The sequence below is a fragment of the Anguilla anguilla genome, chromosome 1, assembly GCF_013347855.1.
Source record: "Anguilla anguilla isolate fAngAng1 chromosome 1, fAngAng1.pri, whole genome shotgun sequence".
NCBI classification, from domain to species: Eukaryota; Metazoa; Chordata; class Actinopteri; order Anguilliformes; family Anguillidae; genus Anguilla; species Anguilla anguilla.
In genome coordinates this window covers 49,045,463-49,066,649 of record NC_049201.1, presented here as the reverse complement: position 1 = coordinate 49,066,649, position 21,187 = coordinate 49,045,463, and the positions used below count along the sequence as shown (strand labels likewise).

General features: G+C 42.3%; 1 protein-coding gene across 1 annotated transcript; it reads right to left on the bottom strand.

Annotated features, from left to right (window-relative positions):
- Positions 1-14,520: 14,520 nt before the first annotated feature.
- On the bottom strand, positions 14,521-21,036 carry pdp1 (pyruvate dehyrogenase phosphatase catalytic subunit 1). The gene is made up of 2 exons (XM_035432911.1): positions 20,918-21,036; positions 14,521-17,254 (listed from the first exon to the last, which is right to left on the bottom strand). Exon 2 carries the CDS (start codon positions 17,204-17,206, stop codon positions 15,599-15,601), a length of 1,608 nt encoding a protein of 535 aa, XP_035288802.1. The 5' UTR covers positions 17,207-17,254; positions 20,918-21,036; the 3' UTR covers positions 14,521-15,598.
- Positions 21,037-21,187: the final 151 nt, after the last annotated feature.

The following is a 21,187-nucleotide window of genomic DNA, read 5'->3' as shown; positions in this document are numbered from 1 at the left end:
GCGCACCATTGGCCAGATGTGACACTCCAGAGCCCCCTCTTTACAGCTTTACAGCCATAATTACAGAATCAACAGACACGAGAAAACCACATGAGCGACGCGCATTGAAATACAAGTTGTGGGTCCATTAAAAGAAAAACCAACCTTATCTATACAACCTCCATCTGTACGTTTTAATAATAAAATGTAGCAGAGAATCTATGAACTTGCCTAATGTATCTGTATGTACATCAATTTTACATCCAAAGCTGCACATTTGACTTCAGGAATCGCTACAAAAATATTATTTCAACGGTGCATTTCTGTTAGACCACTAACACAACTCCCTGTAAGGTAATGTTCATTTATGCACTAAGCAGACTAGTCATCAGCCTTGATGGCTTTCAATCCTTTGATTGCAGTTTTTTTTTTTACTGCATTAAGCTTCTTTCTATTCCAGCCTTGCCCCATATAAATTATAAAATGGAATACTAATTTGAAGTGGATTAATATTCATTCATTTTTCTTTCACTGAGGGGATTACTGCTAACAGTATATTATAAGCAGTGAGGTCCTGACTGCTGGGTGCATTGGCTGAAAGGAAATGACTTCAGTCCAGACAATGGATCACCATAAACCTCTGGCCTGCTTGGGTCCAAATCTTCTTTGGTAATTTCGGGGAAAATGGCAATGATCCTTTATTTCTCCGGCTTAGATCAAAGCTTGTGCAGATTGTGATCTTTACTGGCAATGCTATAAAATTTCAAATATATCTGTTTTCAATAAAAAAAGATGCCTATCGGAAGGAATAGGCTACTCATGCTGCCAAAGTGGTGAAACAAGTGACAAGGCATCTGAGCAGTCTAATACATTACATAATTCAAAACAATGCTTTGAAAGAAACATTGAAAGTGGTATTCTATGGAGCATCTGGGTATCCTGAAAGTTTCCTGAAAGAAGAAGAAGAGGAAACATTATCCCCAGTTCCTTGACCGTGAAAACAGACAATCACCAGACGGCTTGGTTGAGAAACTCCAGCTCTCAGTGTAAGGATGAGCTGTAGATGGGAATCACTCTGCTGTTTAACTTCACTCTGTACAGATAAACCAATGTCACGCTGTATCATGATGTCACTGTTTATGTACAGCGCAGAGATTTGTAGGAGCCATTAAGACAGGCTTTTTCAAGCCCTCTCAAGTGGACAGGGTGGTGGAGGCTAGCCATGAGGAGAAAGGGTGGGTCGGGCAGTTCTGCCGAGGGTGTCATTTCAGGTGTGCCAGTGCAAGCATGTCGTATGGGTTGACCGTTGACCGGTGCGTGAAATACTCAGAGGTTTTCAAAACATCATTTTCAATTTCCTACATTATGGTTAGGGTAAAAAAATGGGTAAATATAACGAAAACCCAAATGCCTGTCTCTTTTTTTCGCCTAGCTGCTCCAGAGAAAATTAAAAACGACCCACTGAAATGTCCTTTTAAAAGAGCTTGATGAAAGCACCAAAGTCTTTTGTCTTTTCTTTGTCACAAATGAGCTGAATAGCAATTGTCAAAGAGAAAAAAGCTGGCATGTCAACAATCAATCGACGCACAGAACGTTTAGCTTTTGTAAGCTGGCGAGGCATTTTAGAGCACAGTATTACAGGCAGTGCTTTTAACAATCAGCGGGGAGGTTCAGTGTAAAGGTTGGATTCAGCACTGGAAGCCACAGTAAATGTTTCTTTTCACCTATGAATGCACTGAACAGCTGCAATCCTGCAAAACGGTCTCTCGCCGGGTCCTTGTAGACGGCAATTCAGTTTCACATGGCCTTGAGAGGCAGGCCTGAAAATGTGAAGGCGACGGAGGAACATTTTATGAATTCAAAAGAATGAAGCATAACAGGCCAGCTGACCATTCAAAGGCAGAAGGGATGTCCCTGTGAATAACATGTGCAAGCAGAGAACACTGCTGTCCTATCAGCTCGCTCGGTCTTCTGGGGCACATTTGACTACACGTTTCCCGATGAGTACACGTTTTACTCCACAGATGTCTCTGCTAACCTTGAAGGGGGGAAAAACACTGAAGCACAGCTCTACATGTAGCAACGTGACTGAGACTTCAGATGCCATTTATTAAGAATCAGACAATACCACTAAGTTCTACCAAACTTAGATAGGGATTCTGGGAAATCAGCATCATTTCCATCTGAATAGCAATATGGCTGAAACCAGATCACATGCCATATAATTATAATGTGTTTAATCTGCTTTTATCTCACTGAGATGCTACCAATGCCCTCATCGTTTGATCCACATTTGTATAGTATTTATTCATGTTGTTAAGATGTAAAGGCCAGCTTGACACTTGAGTGTAAGCTACCTAGTGTTTCAGCTCCATAAATATAGGCCAGCTTGATACTTGATGCTAAGCTACCTAGCGTGTCAGCTTCGTAACGACCAGCCTGATACTTAATGCTAATCGACCTAATGTGTCAGTTCTGTAATGGCCAGGCTATGCTACCTATCCAGCCCAGACATCCACATTTAACTTCATAAACTCCATGATTATACTTGACTATCTAACAGGATATAAGACTGTAGGAATGGCTAACTATAAAACTGACTAAAGAAGTTTTAAGTTTTAAGACTGAGAGTATGTCTGAAGCCCGCACATACACAGGGAGGTTGTTCCCTAGGACAGGAGCTCTATTAGAGAATGCTCTACCACCCATTGTAATTATATTATATGGAATATTGCCAAAAACAGCAATGTAAGTGCATTTGGGACATAACTCCAATCAGATTGAACACTGAGTACAGGTGTTATCTTGATGCATTCAGGGAATGGCAAAGAGAAACATCCAAAAAACATCGCATTAACATTTTAAATGCCCCTGTTTGTTGCACAATGTATCAAAATAGCACAAAATGTATATTTGTACAACCGATTTTTGCTGCATCATTTATATTATCTGTGCTGAACTATTTTACCATTTATTTCCTGAATTCTATGTATAGCTTTATCATCAAATACCACCACAATCTGTGTGGAATGTGGATTCCCAGGTAGACCCTTCATCAGCAGTGAAAATACTGCAGGCCTTGACAAAATCACTCCATGGTCCCCATTAACATTTTTAGAAAGTGTATATATTTTGTTCCATAATTTATTCTCTATTTAACTAATAGAAATGACATATTATGATTCAGATTCATTATTTTTTAAATTGTAAACATTAATTTTATGGAAATTACGTCTATTCATAGATCTTTAAACACCTGACTCACAACAGGCTGTTAATATTAACCTACGGCTGTGACATTATTACAAATGATGAAAGTGCTGTTTTGTTGCTGAGGTTTCCATGGAGACAAGAGTCTGCAGTAAAGCCTAAGGAGGGTTTCAGTTATAGGCTACACAGATAAGGAAAGTTGAAACAGGAGTTTAAAGGTCTGGTTCTTCAGTCAAGAGGGAGGACAGGAAATGGAGACAAGGAACGCAAGACTAAACTACTGCACAGTGTTTTGCTCAGGAAAGTATCCTTTTCTACACTGCATGCTGGGAGAGTTTATCTGATGATAATAGAACATCGTAGCTGACACCATAAAAGGAAGTCTGGCTAATGGGAAACAAAGGAAAATATGGAAGACATATGGAAGGGACCCTGCTAAAGTACTGTGTTTCAGTGTAGTGAGATGACACCCAGTCTGGTACTGAATCCAAAGGGCCAAGGCTGAGCTTCATTTTTGAAGCTCGCTTCCTGGGGGGGTTGTATCTCACGCACTTAGTCCACAACCTGGACCCGTTGTACAACATGGCAGCACAAAAACAGTACCTCTACAGCTTCAAAATGCTTTTGCAAGTCTCTGTCCATATTTTGTCTATATTTCGTCCCAGTCACTTTTTTTACAGTCTATGATTGAATATGATTGAAAGCTGACCATGTCAGGTTGACTGTGGCTGGAAGCCCAGCAGGGTGGCACCTAATTGGTCAAAACATTCCCCTGGGAGTGATGGTTTCAGATTATTTCCCACCCTATTACACAATCACAGTATTTCGGATCTTTGGGGTATATCACTGTACCAAGGACCTGTGTTTTTCCTGGCCACACAACCTGCCAGCCCATCTCAAAACATCTGATGATTCAGAATATCTTCAGTATGTGCTAACAGCCAATGCTTCATATCTATCCCCTCAGCATCTGTGATATGTAAAAGAAGAAAAACACTGCTGCTTGAAGGCTTGGAATGCCTCTCAAGCACTTGGAATACATAAATACCATGGAGCATGTCTCAAGAATGATTATGTAACTGTGTCCTATACCTATTTCCATACAGCATTTGAAAAGTAAAATAAAGCATGTTCGAAATAATTGTATACACAACTATTGTAAAGTACATTACTTAATACTCTAAGCCCACAATTTATGTTCTGTGAAATAACAGTCATTTAAAAAGTTAAATATGTACAAGACTGTTTTGTTTTAGACATGGGCCGTATATTGTGTAGTGCTTAGAAGATGTATGTGGGTGCTGCTGGGTGGCATAGCCTGTTACACCTCTGTTACAGTGCATAGGTGGGACCCGCAGTCAGATGCCAGTACCAGCTGGGGCCAGCAATACTGCAGGGCAGCGGAAAATTGACTGTTGGGTTGCCCAGGGAGAGTGGGTTTCAGTTGATTGAGATGACAGTACCTCACCACACACCACTGACCCCTGCTGGTTGGTCAGGCACCTGCAAGCTTGCCTGTTAAGCTGCACATGAAGCGTCTTCCTCTGCCTCATGCTTGTGTGATTCTGACCTGTGGATGGTGGTGTCATAGCAAGTGATGATTGGAACCCTGTGGTTCAGAGGAGGATGCACAATTTCTTGCACTCTCCCCGAACAATGCTGGAGATTGTAGCAATGACCGCTGAGATATACAGTATCTTCAGAATGTATTCATCCAGTATAACAGAACTTTTTGTCCTGTTACGCATTACAATTTTAATGCATTGAAATATTTTTCCCTTCAACATGATCATTTCACACACTGAATACTAAATTTGACTGATGACCAAAAACACATGGCCTCACTAGAAGAAGTGCGGTAATGTTACAGTCACGATTCAGTTCTAGTCACTGTAAGAAGAACCAGTGCTTCAGCTTGATACAACAGGGAGCCCTTTTCAAAAGATTAAAAAAAAATCTAATAGTCAGTCATTTATTCCCGTCCATTTACAATGGCAGTAACACTCCATGCTCTGTACACACAATGTGCACACGTTCCAATTATACAGTTACACATGCTGACAGCACAGACAACATTTCAGGACTTATCTCATTCAAGATAACTAGATTGTCCAAAATCCAGGATTTTAGGTGGTTGACAAAAGTTCTTATTCTTCAAAGTACACACCTGGTTGTTATAATTGCGACATAAATGTAAAACATCTTCTGGTCTTTGATGAGACAAAGGAGATGGAAGCTAAATCTGCATTGGATCTGGTCTCCTTATAAATGAAGTTTTGGTATTTTGTTTACACCGCTGCTCTCTTGCTCCTGGTATCCAGGCAACAGAGTTCCAAAACACTTGGTCCATACAGACGATCTGTGGGGGTGAAAGTGCAAACAGGAGAACATCTGTAAATTGGCAGTGCGTCCCGGCCTTTGAATTGCAGACAGAATGGTATAACCTTGGCTTTAGAAAAAATTCTGAAAGGATACGAAGGGCACAGAGTGCCAGAAAGCTTCACTGGCCATTTTTAGCCTTTTTGACTGGCAACTTGGTCTGACTTTTTCCCTCACAGACAGTTTTGCCACTACTGGTTGCTGAACTTCATTCCTCATACCAAATAAATCCCTTGAAAGTGAAAAAAGAATGGATGTGTCTAAAGTCTAAATAGTTTGTCAGAAGAGATTTTAGCCTTGATACATTAAGGAGAAACCATTCATTTGCTTCAAAATGCAAGCATACCTTATTTCTTAACACAGTTTGTCATTTTCATCTTGGTGCCATTATGGTACAGAAACATTTTACACATGTAGCTCTACATTACTCCAACCTCACAACTATTTGAAGGAAATAGTCAAACAAACTAGCTGTGTTACTGTCTCATAACTATGGGAGCCTCTGCTCTCATAATAGTGGCAGAACAGAAATGTACACCAGGTTTGTGTCTCATATTTTCATCAAAAAACATTCCAACAAATTATGGTTGAAGTTTGAAACAGCAGAGAAATTTCAGGAAGTGTCTCAGAGACCATTAAAAAGGATGACATTCCATGGCACATCACCATTATTTCCACTCCTGAGAGGAAGTCACAAAAGCTACTGTGTGTGATTTAGTCACCATCGATATTTCACATTCTCAGCCCAAAAGCTAGAAACAACCTGACCAATCAACATTGCCATGGTAATACTGTGAACTAAAATCCTACATCAATACTCAAATAATTTTTCTTGGTTGAAAGTAGTATTGTACAACGTCAGCTCCTTAAAACCAAGGTGACTGGCTTGGTGGTATTTGCTAGAACCGTCATAGCTACACCATAAACTAAAATGCTTACATAGTAGCCAATCCTCAATTTTCTATGCTCCATAGTTCTGTTGATAAATGTGGCATTCAACAACTGCCATGTACTGTGGCAATCAGGTCTCAAGGTTAGGTTAGAAAGCAATGCATCTTAATTACCACACTAATATATTATCTGCATTACGATCCCCATTAATAAACTTGTGCCAATCCCATGGGAGGCGGCTCATGTCTTTTCGTGGCCTTGCCAGGAGGCAGTCTTGCCCTTTTGCCATCTGACTGACACAGAGAGGGAGTGGGAGCCGGGGGTTATCCCTGAGGAAGGATGACCTCAACTCAACCTCCCACGCATTTCATGCTTTTATCAGGCCAATATGAAGAATGGTCCGGCTGCTTTTGAGTATGTTTTCTTCAGTGGGGTCAAATGAAGCACAGATTCAGATGCAACAGCAGACTGCCAGGGTGTAACAACTTCAAGGGCCACTGAACGCTCCATCTGGTGTTTTGATGGCCAATCTGATTATAATCTGTTATTTTTGCTCTCTGACTCAAATTTCATTGCAGACAGATGTTGCAGGACACTTTCTGTGGGCCAAAGCAATAGTGGTTTCGCTTAAACTGTGGTTTCTTCTACAGATTAGAGGCAGTGTGAAACAAACGTACAAAAACTGTTCAAATTGCAGCCGCAAGTGTACAGATGAACACAGTTCCATATGAACAACATGGTTTCCCTCAGGGGTTGATAGCAGAGGTGCTGGACCTTCGCTGAATTCATGAGCAACCATCAGAGAAAAATCAATAAAACCAAATCAAACTCAGGTCTCCATGGAAAGGGAAAACAGGCACGGTGGTGCTATTTAACATAATTGGCATCATGCAGTCATGTTTTCAGCAGGCCAGGTGTAGGCTGTACCACTAAGTATTTTCCAGGGGTAAATCCTGAACAACCTACTCAAACCATTGTGGAAAACTTAAAATGGGACAAAATAAATGTCAGTCTTTAAAAAAAATAAAAAAATCTCATTTTGCTAGCTTAACATTGGCCGATCATATAAACACATTCAACTGGTGTTTCTTAAGAAAATTGTATTACAGGCAAAGACTTCAACTCTGGCATCGCCCACATACACATACCATCAAACACATACACAAAGTGAGAATAAATTCCATGGAAACACTGTCAATGCTTAAAGGCTGCTGTAATGTTTACAGGAAAAAAGAACTGATCTGGGAAATGGGACTTCTCAAAGCTACTGCTGTAATGTCATAACTGGAACAACTAAACTCCCGGCCTACGTTCACAGAGCTGTGTCTGAGTCACACAGTAGATCACTCGTCTGTGATTTAATTCCAGCAAAAATTCCACTGAAATATTCCATCAGGTTATGCTGGAGGTGTGAAGTGTATGGAAGTTCCATTTTTGGAAGTGTCTCAATGTTCATTACGGCAGCTTACATGATATTGGATATCATCAGCGTTTCTCCACCAGCGAAAAGAATAATACTGTTCTGTGGCTTAGACCTGTAGGTGCTTTTTGTGCTTTTAGAAAATAACCAAGGGGAAATGAGACAGAGCCAACTTTGTCCAGCTGCATCAGACTGGTAATAGTCAGCTATAGACACAGCTAAGCCTCAAAACAACAATGTCTTTGGCCACAGAGTCGAGTCTGCAGTCATGGCAAGTGTTTATTCTTATTTAGTCTCTCTGGAGACATTGGGCATGCCATGAACTCAAACATTACATTACATTACATTTATTTGGCAGACCCTTTTATCCAAAGCGGCACACAATAAGTGCATACCGAAGGTCATTAGAACAACTACAAAACACAGGTTCGATAAGGTACAACACTCATTCATGCAACATTATTATTCATAACCATGAACACAGTAGCTCTCGAGTCACACAGTACGCATAGGCCAGGTCAGAAATTTATGGAAATAGGAGGCATGACAATAATCTACAACATCAGGATAAAGATACAAGTGCAATATAAGTGCTGGATGGAGGTACAAGTGTAACATGAAAGAGCTACAGGAACAAATTAGAAGAATACAAATAAGAGCGATTCTAGATTGGGGATGCCCTGCAGAGTAGTGATAGGTAGTCCAAGTACAGTCTGAAGAGATGCGTCTTCAGACCACGGTGAGAGATGGGCAATGACAGTGGTTCGTAGATGAACAGGGAGTTTGTTCCACCACTGGGGAGCTTGGGTGAAGAAGCTTTGTGGTTGGGACGAGCGAGACCCATTCACCTGGATGACAAGGAGTGCAAGTCACCCTGCTGCAGCAGAGCGGAGTCGTCGAGCTGGCATGTAGGATTGAATCATGTCCTGTAGGTAGGCGAGGGCTAAACCGTCGGCTGCAGTCTACTCCGCCGGTAGCCTGTGGAGTGATTGTCAAGATGTTCTACTCCTCTGGATGGTTAATTTCCTGATAATTAAAATTAAAAATAGGGCCCCTTCTTCCAACTCCTCGTGTACTTGGTTGTTTGGGATATTCTTCTGTGTCAGACAGGGACTTGAGAGGGTTCAGCAGGAGTGGTGAGTGGAGAACGGCCCATTTGAGAGGAAATGAGAAGGTAATGTTCGAGGCTGACCCCAGAACAGCCGGTATGTTCAGGCAAAATAGATAAAAGATAAATAGATTAAAACAATTAGGAACAGCTTCTCTTTAAAAATAAAACATTCATAACATATGCGTAATTTAAGAAACACACAGATACACCATGTACAGTGCTGCTTGTACCATCTGTTCAAATAACAGTGATTTGTTTTAGATAAAGAGGTAGTAGTTTACAATATTTAACAGGTGGATTCACTGAGAAAAACTGTAGTTTCTAAGTTGAGACACACTTCTTAGTAGTATCTTCATTCATGATCTTTGAAAGGAAATTACTATATATGTTGTCTAGTATCTTTTTCGCAACAGAAAAAAACATTGACATCAATATATATTCACATGTTTAATACAACATGTTTAAAACAACATTATGTATACATTTATACATAAAGCATTCCCTTTATATCCCAAAAGAACTGCAGAAAAATAAAGGCAAATACTTATTAAGTCATTCTTTCAGCTGTGTGAAACTGTACAGCTGCATGAAAAAAATATTGTAACATCTTTACAGGAATATAGTTCCATTGAAAATTTATTGATATACTGTACAGAAGAGCCATACAAATGCATGACTTCACTTTCAGGATTGCGAGGTTTAGCACATTCTGGTAACACTGACTCCTCACCCAGTAAGATGAAATCTGTCAATGAAAAGCTTCCCTTATATGCCATAGGTGATATTTTTTGGTGCATTTGAAAACCTAAACAGGGTATACTTGAGGTCAGGATTGACAATCCTACATTAGTCTAAATTGGGATTGTGCACCCTAGACAGGGATGAATCACTAAAAAGCTTATAGAAGGGCCGTCTGGGTAATGTAGAGGTATAAGCACTCACCTACCACCACAGAGACCCCCGGCAGCGGTACTTCCGGCTTGGTCAGACGTTCCTATGAACACAATTGGCAGTGTTCGCGGGTGGGAAGCCGGTGAGGGTATGAGTCCTGATCGCTGCATTAGCGACTCCTACTGGTTGGCCGGGGGGGGGAGGTAGTCTACACCGTCCCCAGACCGACAGAGGATAGCGCATCGACCAGGACCATGATACACACAGGGAATTGGTATAATGACTAAATTGGGGAGAAAAATGGCAACAAAAAAAAGCTTATAGAAAACACAAGAAAGTAGGCCCTTAATTCCATATGGGTTGAAATGGCATGGATTAAGATCATTTAAGGCCTTTTTGAATATTATGTTCTTTTATGTGGCTTATTAAAATTCTGTTCATTGTTGCTGAAGACAGGGGTGAAGGTAAACTGTATTAGAGAACATTATGCCTCACTTCTTCAAAACCACTTAGGCTGCTCACTTGATATTCAGCATGAGTGAATTTGGGGGATGGGACTGTGGCACCATCGTGTGGTCATAACTACAACTACAGCCAATGACAGTGAGGACCTGCAGGTCTCACAACTCACCAACTACAGTGTGTGCGCTAGACAAGTGACAAATTTACAATAGGTCACCTAATTTTTATTGGCACACCCGTGTGTTTCACACCAGTGGTGGCCATGAAATGACCAAACTGGTCAAAGGTGAAATCCTTTCGCAGGACGAACTAAGCAATTCCACTGGCGCAAAGGTACATTGGCGCTTCACCAAAATAGGGCCCTCTGTCGTGACCCATAGTCTAATTTATCATTAATGTTAGTTACTACTCTGATTTGGCACAATAATAATATCAAATAATAATAATAATAATGCAAAGATTTGACTATTTTTTTCAAGCTCTCAAAATATACTCATGCTAACAGCATGTCCTCATTATTATTAGTTACAAGATAATATATAATTATTGATTCACGTGGGTCAGACAGTGGTTGCTGCAAGACGACCAGGTCTGAAATTCAGAAAGGCTGGCTGGACGCAAAATATTAAGAGCTTGCTTTGTAGATCCGCTAAATTTTAAGATACCCGCATTTTTACAAATGGGTGTTTAGTGTAAATATTCTGGTGATTACACAGAAACGTGACCTACATTCCACTCATCCCTCTGGGTTCCTAGGGGTTATCCTTCTTATTCAAAAGGGATACGTTACGCAGCTCTCCAGTTCGGCCAAGTTTCTTCGTACTGTAACCCGCATGTTTTCTACAGCAAAAGGAAACCATACAGTCCCCCACAGGCTAACTGTACAGCATAACTTTGACTCGATTCGGTTAACACGCCAACAGTGACACAGTCCTTTCACACGTTATCTATAAATGATGAATGATGTTAAACGCTAGTATTATACTCATGCTAAAGCTATTGCTCCCCTAGCAATAACCCATGCAACAGTTAACATTAGACTTCCTGTGCACAAGGCAAAACAAGGCCACTCGTGTACAGACAGGCCTCACTAGATGTGTGGTTGCGCATGCTACAGATCACACAGCACACTCGTGTTATTTGTGTTTTATTTATACAATACAAAATATCACAGATTGAAAACATATTTCAACATATACCAGTTTATTATATGTAAATACACGCTGTTAGGCCTGAATATATGAAACAAAAAGTTAAAGGTGGATAAATGACCTTCAAGTATTTTGCAAGCATTTAACATGACAAAACCCTTCACTGCAGCATAGCCTGCTTCTCATTTGTGCGTGTCCGCCCTTTCACATCTGATCAAGACACCCATGGAAGAAGCACCGAGTCAGAACCGCAGTCCTTTGCAGAATATTTTAGTTTTTTTAATGCAGCATCAGCAACATTGAACAGAGTGAATAATTTGCCAGTGCAAAATGTTTAAAATAAAGCAGCTTAAGCAGCTTGCAGGTAACTGCCGAAAAATCCAGCACTGAAAAATATTTACGTTATTAATGTATCTTTCCCCACAGCCACTTACAAGCAAGTCGGCCAAACCTCAAAGGACAGTAGACTACAACTCTGTTGTCCTTTTACATCCCAAATACCCTCTGAAATAAGTTATGTACAATTACATTACCAGAGCCTCTCATCCAAATGCTGCTAACAGAATATACAATTAGCAGTAATTTAGACTGGTACCTTGACTACCTCATCTTGCAACAATCATTAAATCCAGTCAAGCACTTTGACAGCAAGGCATCTCCTGATTCATTCATTCATGTTCTTAAATCCAGTGTCGGCGGACTGCTGTTGTGTATGGGTTTAAGAAACAAATGGGTCCAAATAAGGGGGCCTGACAAGTTTTTGACCAAACAATTTTCTGGATTGACCAATACCCTTTTTCCCACAAATGGCAAATATAGCTTGTCAAGTAACAAATCCTAGTTAGGGCCTTGTTCCAGACATCATACTAGAACAAATGCATGGTAGTTAGCCAGGAACACGACAGAAACACAATGATATATGACATTTTAGTAGTGTACTTCATGATGTGTACATTTTCAGTTGTGAAATACAAGCCTCCAGACTAGAGTCAAGTTAAAACAAAAGATTCAGCCAAAACACTGAAAAGGACTTTGTTTGTTACTTTAAAAGAACATTGATCTACCTTTGAACTAGGTTAAGTCTGGAGACAATGTCTTTGCCTCAAATTAACTTATATCAAGGGGTTAATTTATATTTTCACATCATACTTATAATCGTGAATTAACCAACCCAATAGTGGAATTATTGTACTTCTACTAACAGGAATAAAGACGGTGAGAGATTTCATATTTAGAATCACATTCAAGTGCTAGTAATTTTGGGCCGATGTGCAGAATATTCCATTGTGATCCAGTCATTCTTTATCAAATGCGCCAAATGGCCACTTCTGCTTGGGATTGAATTTTTAAAATTCTTTTCACCCCTTTAGCTCCCAAATTTTGAGTGCCAAACCAACCGACATCAGTGCTGCTATTGATTCAGGAGAGCGTAGCCAAGCATCAGCTCTGCTCCGAAGCAAGTGGCGCTTTGTATCACGCTGGAGTTCGCAAAGCAGCCTCGTACATACATGAGCTGAAGGGAGCTGCTTCGTACGCAGCTGAACAGGTGGATGTGCGGGTGACCAGCACAACGTGGTTTGCTGGTGCACAATGAGACACTGTCACCGTGTCCAGCTGAAACCCTCCCATCCCTGGGCAACCCTAGAGTCCAGAACACTAGGACTGCTGGCCATAGAATGCACTGGCATGGTCTGGATTTAATACCAGACCTTGGGTATCCCTAACTGACTAGAGTTTGATAACATACCTTGAGCACGCTTCTGTTTTAAAAAATTAACATAATAAATTACAGATTTGGCCAAATAAGTTAGTTAGTTCATACCCATATAAAAATGGAAAGAACATAACAAAAAATAATCTTCTGTTAGAAGTTACAGGAGAACCAATCCATGTTAACTGGCAGACCAAGATTAGATTTTGTCAGTGTAACAGACAAATGTCAGGGAGTGCTCTGTCAGGTTGACATAGAATGGTGTACATAACGTACTGTTACAGCACTGTCATTTATTAACAATCACTCGGCTTGCTTAAAAAAAAAAAAAAAAAAGTATGCCACTGAAGAGGTTGTCGAGGGACAACGATCAAAATGGCCGAACTGCAATTTGTTGTTGGTGGAAATACCACTGACATAATTTAGAACGGGAACCAAACGAGCAGGGCTCAGACACCAGTGTTCCACCGGCCAATGAAACCCAACCCTGTTTTATCACTCCAGGATCAGGACACACAGTACTATTGCAACCGCCCATCCAGAAAGGCAATGGCATTTCCTAAAGGCAGTCTTGCGCACTGCTGTAAACACCAGCTTACGCTTGGCCAGGATTTTATAGTGCAATTTGTATGGAGATGTTTTACAAAGGTACACTTCAAACATGGCTGCATGGAGGCGTTTTACAATGGTACACTTCAAACATGGAGACAGAACAACAGCACTCCTTGCTGAAAGATTTGACAGCTTTCCAAATAAATAATTAAAACCACAAAATAGAAAATAAACTTAAAGTGAAGCATTTACTAAATGTACACCGATCAGCCACAACATTAACACCACCTACCTATTATTGTGTAGGTCCCCCTCGTGCCGCCAAAATAGCTGTGACCAGTCGAGGCATGGAATCCACCTCTGAAGGTGTCCTCTGATACACTGGGATTTCTGTATATATTTGTATCTACTGTATATTTGTATCTGATATTTTGTATCTACTGTTAATTTGTGTAGATTGTGTTACTCTGTTGTCTTTCATGCTGCAAAGGTGCAAATTCCCACCGGGGATCAATAAAGTACACTACTACCACTACTACTACTACTCATTACATTATTGGTTTTTATTACATAAAAAATTTGAAAGGGATTACATTGTAGGGAGTTATTACACTATTGGTAGTTTATTACATTATTAGTTGCTATAGGGCTATAAAAAGATAAGATATTGTTAGAGGGTGAATTATTTCCACGATTTTAAAAACTCTTGACGGGTCAGAGCTGTTTTGGTGGCATGTGGGGGACCTACACAATTGTAGGCAGGTGGTTTTAATGTTATGGCTGATCGGTGTGTGTGTGCCTAACTCCGTACAGATATGCCATTAATATTACATTTTTTTACGATGACATGGTGCATCACAGTGTGTGTGCAGTTTTTCTGAGTGACGTTGCTTTCATTTCTGATACTGCACTGGTGTATAGGAAACAATCTTATCCTGTGCTAGTTGTTTAGCATAACATCCATTCTGTCCTTGCAAGAGAACACCTCAAACTAAGACCTTGCAAGATCTTGCACTAGGACTCAAACAATCCATACTCTTAACTTGATTTAAGCTCTGCCAGAAAGGATGGGAGTAAAACCCTGGGTCATGATCATCTGAGGTTGTGGGCTGTTTCTATGGCGCTGATGTATGAAAGGTCTCAGTTATTTTGGCAACTTAAGAGTAGTAAGACCAGCAAGCGGGTCATTTGCAAGCAGAATACGTTTTGCATGCTGTGAAAAACAAGCGAAAACTGCCCACTACATACATATCTTTGTCAAACACTGTCCCAAATTATAAGTGCGATGCAGATGGAATCGCTGAATTGGCAAAAGTCAAAAGAAAGATGTAGTGTTTGCTCAGCACCTTTTATATACTGCAGAACGCAAAAACCTTTGGAGTATGAACATTTGAAAATAAATAACTCCTCCTAATAATACAGGGACAAATACCCGTACTGCAAGCCTAATCGCTCAGTTTCATTACGGTGTATTAGATAACATCTGAGCTAAACACGTGCTGAGGTATTGTCAATGTTCCTAAAATCAAAAATGCACAACTGCAGCACCCCTACTGTAGGAGTCTGGCAGAGAAGCCATGCGCTTTTCGCTATCGCTGCATTCAGCCTATAAGTCTCAACTGTGCGCAAAACCGTTGGAGACTCTTTCAGTATGTCTACCTCAACAGCGTGGTACGAGACATAGCAAATCATTTTTAGGTTTTGTAACCGTCACCAAAAAAAGTCCTTGTTTCTTTTGACCGAATGTGTCCACGTGAAAAAAGGGGCAGAAGTTAATTTTTGTGCAAAAAAAATAAGTGTGATATTTGACCGTTCCGGTTCCGTCTCGGACATCTGGCGCCTCAGGCCACCTCCCCGTCTGACGACTGCTGCTGTGCCCCGATCACGTGGGAGTTGAACTGGACGATGATGATGGTGATGTCGTCCCTGTACATGCGGGCCAGCTCCTCCGGGAGGCTCAGCATCTTGGAGAGGCGCTCGTGGTCCACCGTCCCGAACTCGTTGTTGCCCACGGCGTGCCGGATGAGGTGGGTGGCGGCGTTCTGGTCCTCGAAGGTGGACGACACCCTGGCCCGCCGCTCCATCAGCAGGCCCTGCATCTGGCCCAGGGTCACCTTGTAGCCGCCCACGGTGATGGGCTGCTGGTGGTGGACCCCCGTGAGGTACTCGCCCACGATGCGCACCACCTCCTGCCGGTGCAGCGTCTCCCACAGCCCGTCCGTGCCCATCACCAGGAAGCGGTCCTGCGGGCGGAGCCTGTGGTGAATGACCTCCGGCTCGGCGGTCAGGTAGGGCGGCGTGTGGTAGTTGGGCGGGATGAACTTGGTGTGCTCGTTCTCGTGGAGCTGGTCGGGCCCGGACTCCAGGACCCGCTTCTGCAGGTCGATGCTCCACTTGAACTTGACGTCGCCGAACGCCCGGAAGGGCATGAGCAGGCCCAGCAGCCGGTCCTGCTTCACCACGGTCTTGGCCTCGCTCTTGGGGTGCTCCGACCGGATGCGGCCGATCTCGTCCTCGTTCTGGGCGTTGTGGTCGTTGGAGAGGGTGAGGGCCGTGAAGGACCCGTCCTCCTCCTGCACCCCCAGCACGGCGCGGCCGTCCCCCGTGTTGGCGATGTGCAGGTCGTGGCCGTCCACGTGCGCCACGCAGGCCGTGGCCCCCGAGAAAGCCACCCGCAGCACCCAGTAGTTGAGGAAAGCGTTGGGGTCGCCCACCTGGGCCTCCAGGGAGATGTCGTTGTCCAGCCTCTTGAAGGCGTTGACCAGCGCCTCCTTAATGTCCGGCACCTCCCCGGGGCCGCTGAGGTCCAGCAGCTCCTGCCAGTAGGTGCGCAGGCTGTTGAAGTAGAGCCGCGAGGCCTCCTTGCTGAAGTAGTCGTTGGGGTGCTTGTGCCACTGCAGGATGGGGAGCACGGCGCGCCCGCTCTCCACCGCGCTCTCCACCTCCTGCAGCGTGTCGTGGGGCAGCAGGGAGACGGCGATGTAGTAGAAGAGCCTCTCGCTCAGGGCCTGGGCGCAGGCGCAGCCCGCGTGCCCGTCGAACACGCCCATCAGCATGCCCCGCGTCTGCAGGCAGGTGGCCACGCTGCGCCGGTCCTCGATGGGCGCGTTGGCGGGCAGCTGGTTGCTGTCGAAGCCCATCACCGAGCTGACGTTCTTCCCGTCGAACTCGGGCACTTTGAAGCTGTACTCGTTGGCTTTCAGGATGCTGTTGACCTGGGGCGGGGTTAAGTTGTAGCATCGCTCTGAGGAGGTCCTGTAGCCGCGGGCCTGCCGCCATTTTGAGCGCGAGACAGAGTCTGCAGAGCGGGCATCTTTGTGCCAACAGTTGAAAAGGGGCTGGAGAGGCGGACAGCGCTGGTGCCCATTCCGGCACTGGATGGCAAAGCTGCCGAACTTCTGGATCTCCCTGCTGCGGAAGGCCTTCAAGAGCTGGGAGGTCACAGGCATGGCAGCACCCCGTTTGCAGGTCACAATACTAAAAAAAAAAAAAAAGATCTACAGAAAAAGAAAAAAATGAATTGCATTAAATTTACATGCACAGATCTAACACACAAGTCACTACAAAACTTATAACAAGTGCCTGTGGTGTACAATCCAGGTCGTATTTGGACAATGGCAAAAAATTTTGAGTTGGCTCAGTGCTCCAGCACAATGGATTTGAATTGAAACATGAGGTGCAGACTGTCAGCTATAATTTGAGGATATTTACATCCATATCTGGTGAACCATGTAGGAATTGCAGCCCTTTTTATACATAGTCCCCCCAGTTTGGGGAAACAAAAGTAATTGGGCAATTGGCAGCTCAGCTGTTTCTTGGCCAGCTGTTGCCGTGTTGTTGCAGTGTTTCCCATACAATGACTTTAGATTTGCCCGCGCCCAAAAATAATTTTTGTATTGTTTATTGGCATTACTGCTATTACAGCAAGCATACATTACATTACATTAGAGGCATTTAGCAGACACTCTTATCCAGAGCGACTTACACAACTTTTTACATAGCATTTTACATTGTATCCATTTATACAGCTGGATATATACTGAAGCAATTTCGGTTAAGTACCTTGCTCAAGGGTACAACGGCAGTGTCCTACCCGGGAATCGAACCTGCGACCTTTCGGTTACAAGCTCAGTTCCTTACCCACTGTGCTACACTCCGTCATACGTTTTTATATGCTTGCTGTTGTAGCAATACTGCTAATAAAAACAAAGGCTTTGTAAGAGCGGAACATCCAGTGCTTGGAGGTGGAGGTGTGTTCCAGTGCCAGGTTCACGGAGTGTACGCACAGTTGTGCAATGATCTAGACGTACCCGTCCTTTCTTAAATTTCACCCCTCTTTATCCACAGTAGTATACTCACTGAAGAGGTGGTGTCACTGTTGATTCAAGACATGACTACTCGTATAACGTGCAGTCGTTAATTAATTACTGTAGTGAATTTTTAAAAAAATGTTTGTGGTTGCCAGTGCAAACACCACAATCCCCCACACCCACCTGTTACCCCCCGTCCACACCACCACCCACTAACAAAATTTTCTATGGGAAACACTGGTTGTTGCATCATCAGGTGAAATTTACATTTGGAGTCTGTTGCTGTTATCTCTCGACATGAGGACCAAAAAAGTGTCAATGCCAGTAAAGAAGGTCATCATGGGGTGGAAAAATCTGAATAAATGTACATAGATATAGCCCTAAACATTGGGTGTGTAAAAAAATATCAACTGTATGGTACATTGTTAAGAAGGGTGAGCTCATCAATATTAAAAAACCAGGTAGACCACAAAAGTCCACTGTAGTGGATGACTGTAGAATATTTTCAGTTGTGAAGAAAAACTCTTTTTAACTGATGAACAGATCAAGAACAGTCTCCAGGATGAAGGCATAATAGATGTGTCGGACTAAAAAGAAAAGACTACACCAGCATAACCTCACGGGATTTTAATGCAAGATGCAAACCACTGGTAAGCCAAGAACATAACAGCTAGGTCAGAGTACATAAAAACTGTATAGTTCTGGAACAAATGCATATGGACAGATGAGATTAGTATTAACCTGCACTAAAGTGATGGAAAGAGAAGTGTGGAGAAGGAAAGGAACTGCAAAAGATCCAAAGCTCCCCTCCTCTGTGAAACATGAAGGAGGCAGCGTCATGACTGCCACAGCACATACTGGGATGGCAAGTATGCCATTTGCCAAGTTACAGCTTGCTGTACAGCACTGAGTGTTTGTCAGGGTTTCCTACAGAAATACGCACAATGGCCATAGACTCTCAGCCCCTAAGAACATTAACTTCGGTACTTTCTGACCTCATGTAAACACACAGAATTCAGATACAACTTCAGACAATAGACCCAAACTTCGGTTAGTTTGCATTTTTCCTGCCAATTTTTTCATCACAAATGCTCCCACAATCAATAATTCTAACCACTGGACATTTAGCTACATCTTCCAATAACAACATTGGATCAGAGTAGGTTGATCAAAGTAGGCAACTGCAGGATACTCAGATGTACAGGCAAAATGGACATATAAGGAAATAAGGAATCTATTCATAAAGTTTGAATTACGCACTACTTCGGAATATAGCCGGTTTCTGTGAGTTAAGATGGCCAATAGTGTTTGTTGTAACTGGATATAACTACTTAAATATACGTGTGTAATTAGGCATTTTTGTTGAAAACGTTTTGTTGAGACTGTATACACAACAGACCCTCTAATTGTATGTCGGTGGATGATCTAGAGTCCTAGATAACATTAATTTAACGCAAGGTAACTACACGCTATTCCTATTTCGCACACATATTAAGGGCTCGCTCGCTCGCACCATAACACGCTTAAATATGAAACACTTACATACATATATAAAGTATTTAATGTGAGGGTGCCAATATTACATTTGGTGTTTAATTCCAATCCTGAAGGACAGTGTGTAGCTCGCTGTCCGGCTATTTTTAAAACTGCTCGCGGCAGCTCTGACATTTGCTCTTCAGACTCGCAGTCCTCGCATGTCCCACTGCAGTAAATACTTCACATTTTCAGCATAACATAGGACTACAAATATTACCAAATGATTTTAAAAAAAAACTTTTTTAGTTTAGTCAATAGTTAGCCTAAGAGTAAGATACTTCTCGGGGAAAAAGAATGAGATGTGCCGCAAAATTGGCCAGTAAGAAAGTTAGTCTAACGTTATTTAGATTAACATTTAGATTAAGTCAGAAATGTAATCCAACGTCCAAACTAGTCTACGTTTAGACTACACAGTAAATTACAGTAACGTTAGCTTTCAATAAATTGCAAATATACCTGTCAGCGTTTAGTTACTGTGGTATGATCACTGAATATTTTTTTAAAATATATAATTTCAACTAATCATGATTACATTATTTAAAAACCGGTATATACTTGTAAGACGCGCCTGGTCTACACTTTTAACTCCAACATGTACAAATAAACTAAATAGCTGCCAGCTAGTTGCTACCTAGCGAATTAAGCTTATTAACGATTGTTACTGCAGCACTATTCATGCTAACTAGCTATCAAAACAAGCAACAAAGCTTATCAGCAAGCTACTGTAATTAGCTCTCGGCATATGATAGCGCATGATTATATTGTTACTTGTTGCAATCAACTAGTTTATCCATGCAAACCAACCATCGGCGTGCAAATAGTGGCGCAGGTCAGGTTATCATGCTAAAATGGCTAACTAGCCATTAGGCTATGAAGCCATGACCCACCCCAAAACCACAGTCACTGATTTCATACAAAGTTGCCATATTGTTCAGGGACATTGAGACAAACTATTTGCCCAGAAAAGTTTATATAACCCACAAACAACATGTTAGTTATAACGACCGACGGCTGTTTAAAATTAGCAAGCTATTTTAGCTACAGAAAGAGGCGCATCTCTCGCTGGAATGCTAGCCAGCTATAATATCTGCAAGCTGCAGGCAGTGTAGACCCAGGCTAACGAGCACACAAGAAACATACGATGTTAGTTAGCTTGATAAGCTCTATATGGCGAACACCAATCCAAACCGCTGTCAACACCGAAATATGAAGTGTCCCTGTATCCTCGCTGAATCAGTTCACAGGTAGCGCAAACATGCATTTAGTATAAATAATACAATCATAAAATGAATTCAGATACTACGTTGACCTTACCCGCCCTGCCTTCCGTAGACAGTTAACGTTACTGTCTCCAGCTACTTCTGTGATCAAACTTGCCAGTTGCGACCCTCCCAGGCCAGCATCTCACACAGGCCCAGCCTGAAATTCTGCGTAATCTGATTGGCCAACTCAGCTGCGCTATGCAGGCCATTAACCCTTCACTTTTCGACATCATTTTGAGACATCCATCTGCTAATTATCATGTGGCGGAAATTGAACTCAGGCAACAGAAAGAAAAATCTTGAATTGTCCCAAACAATACCA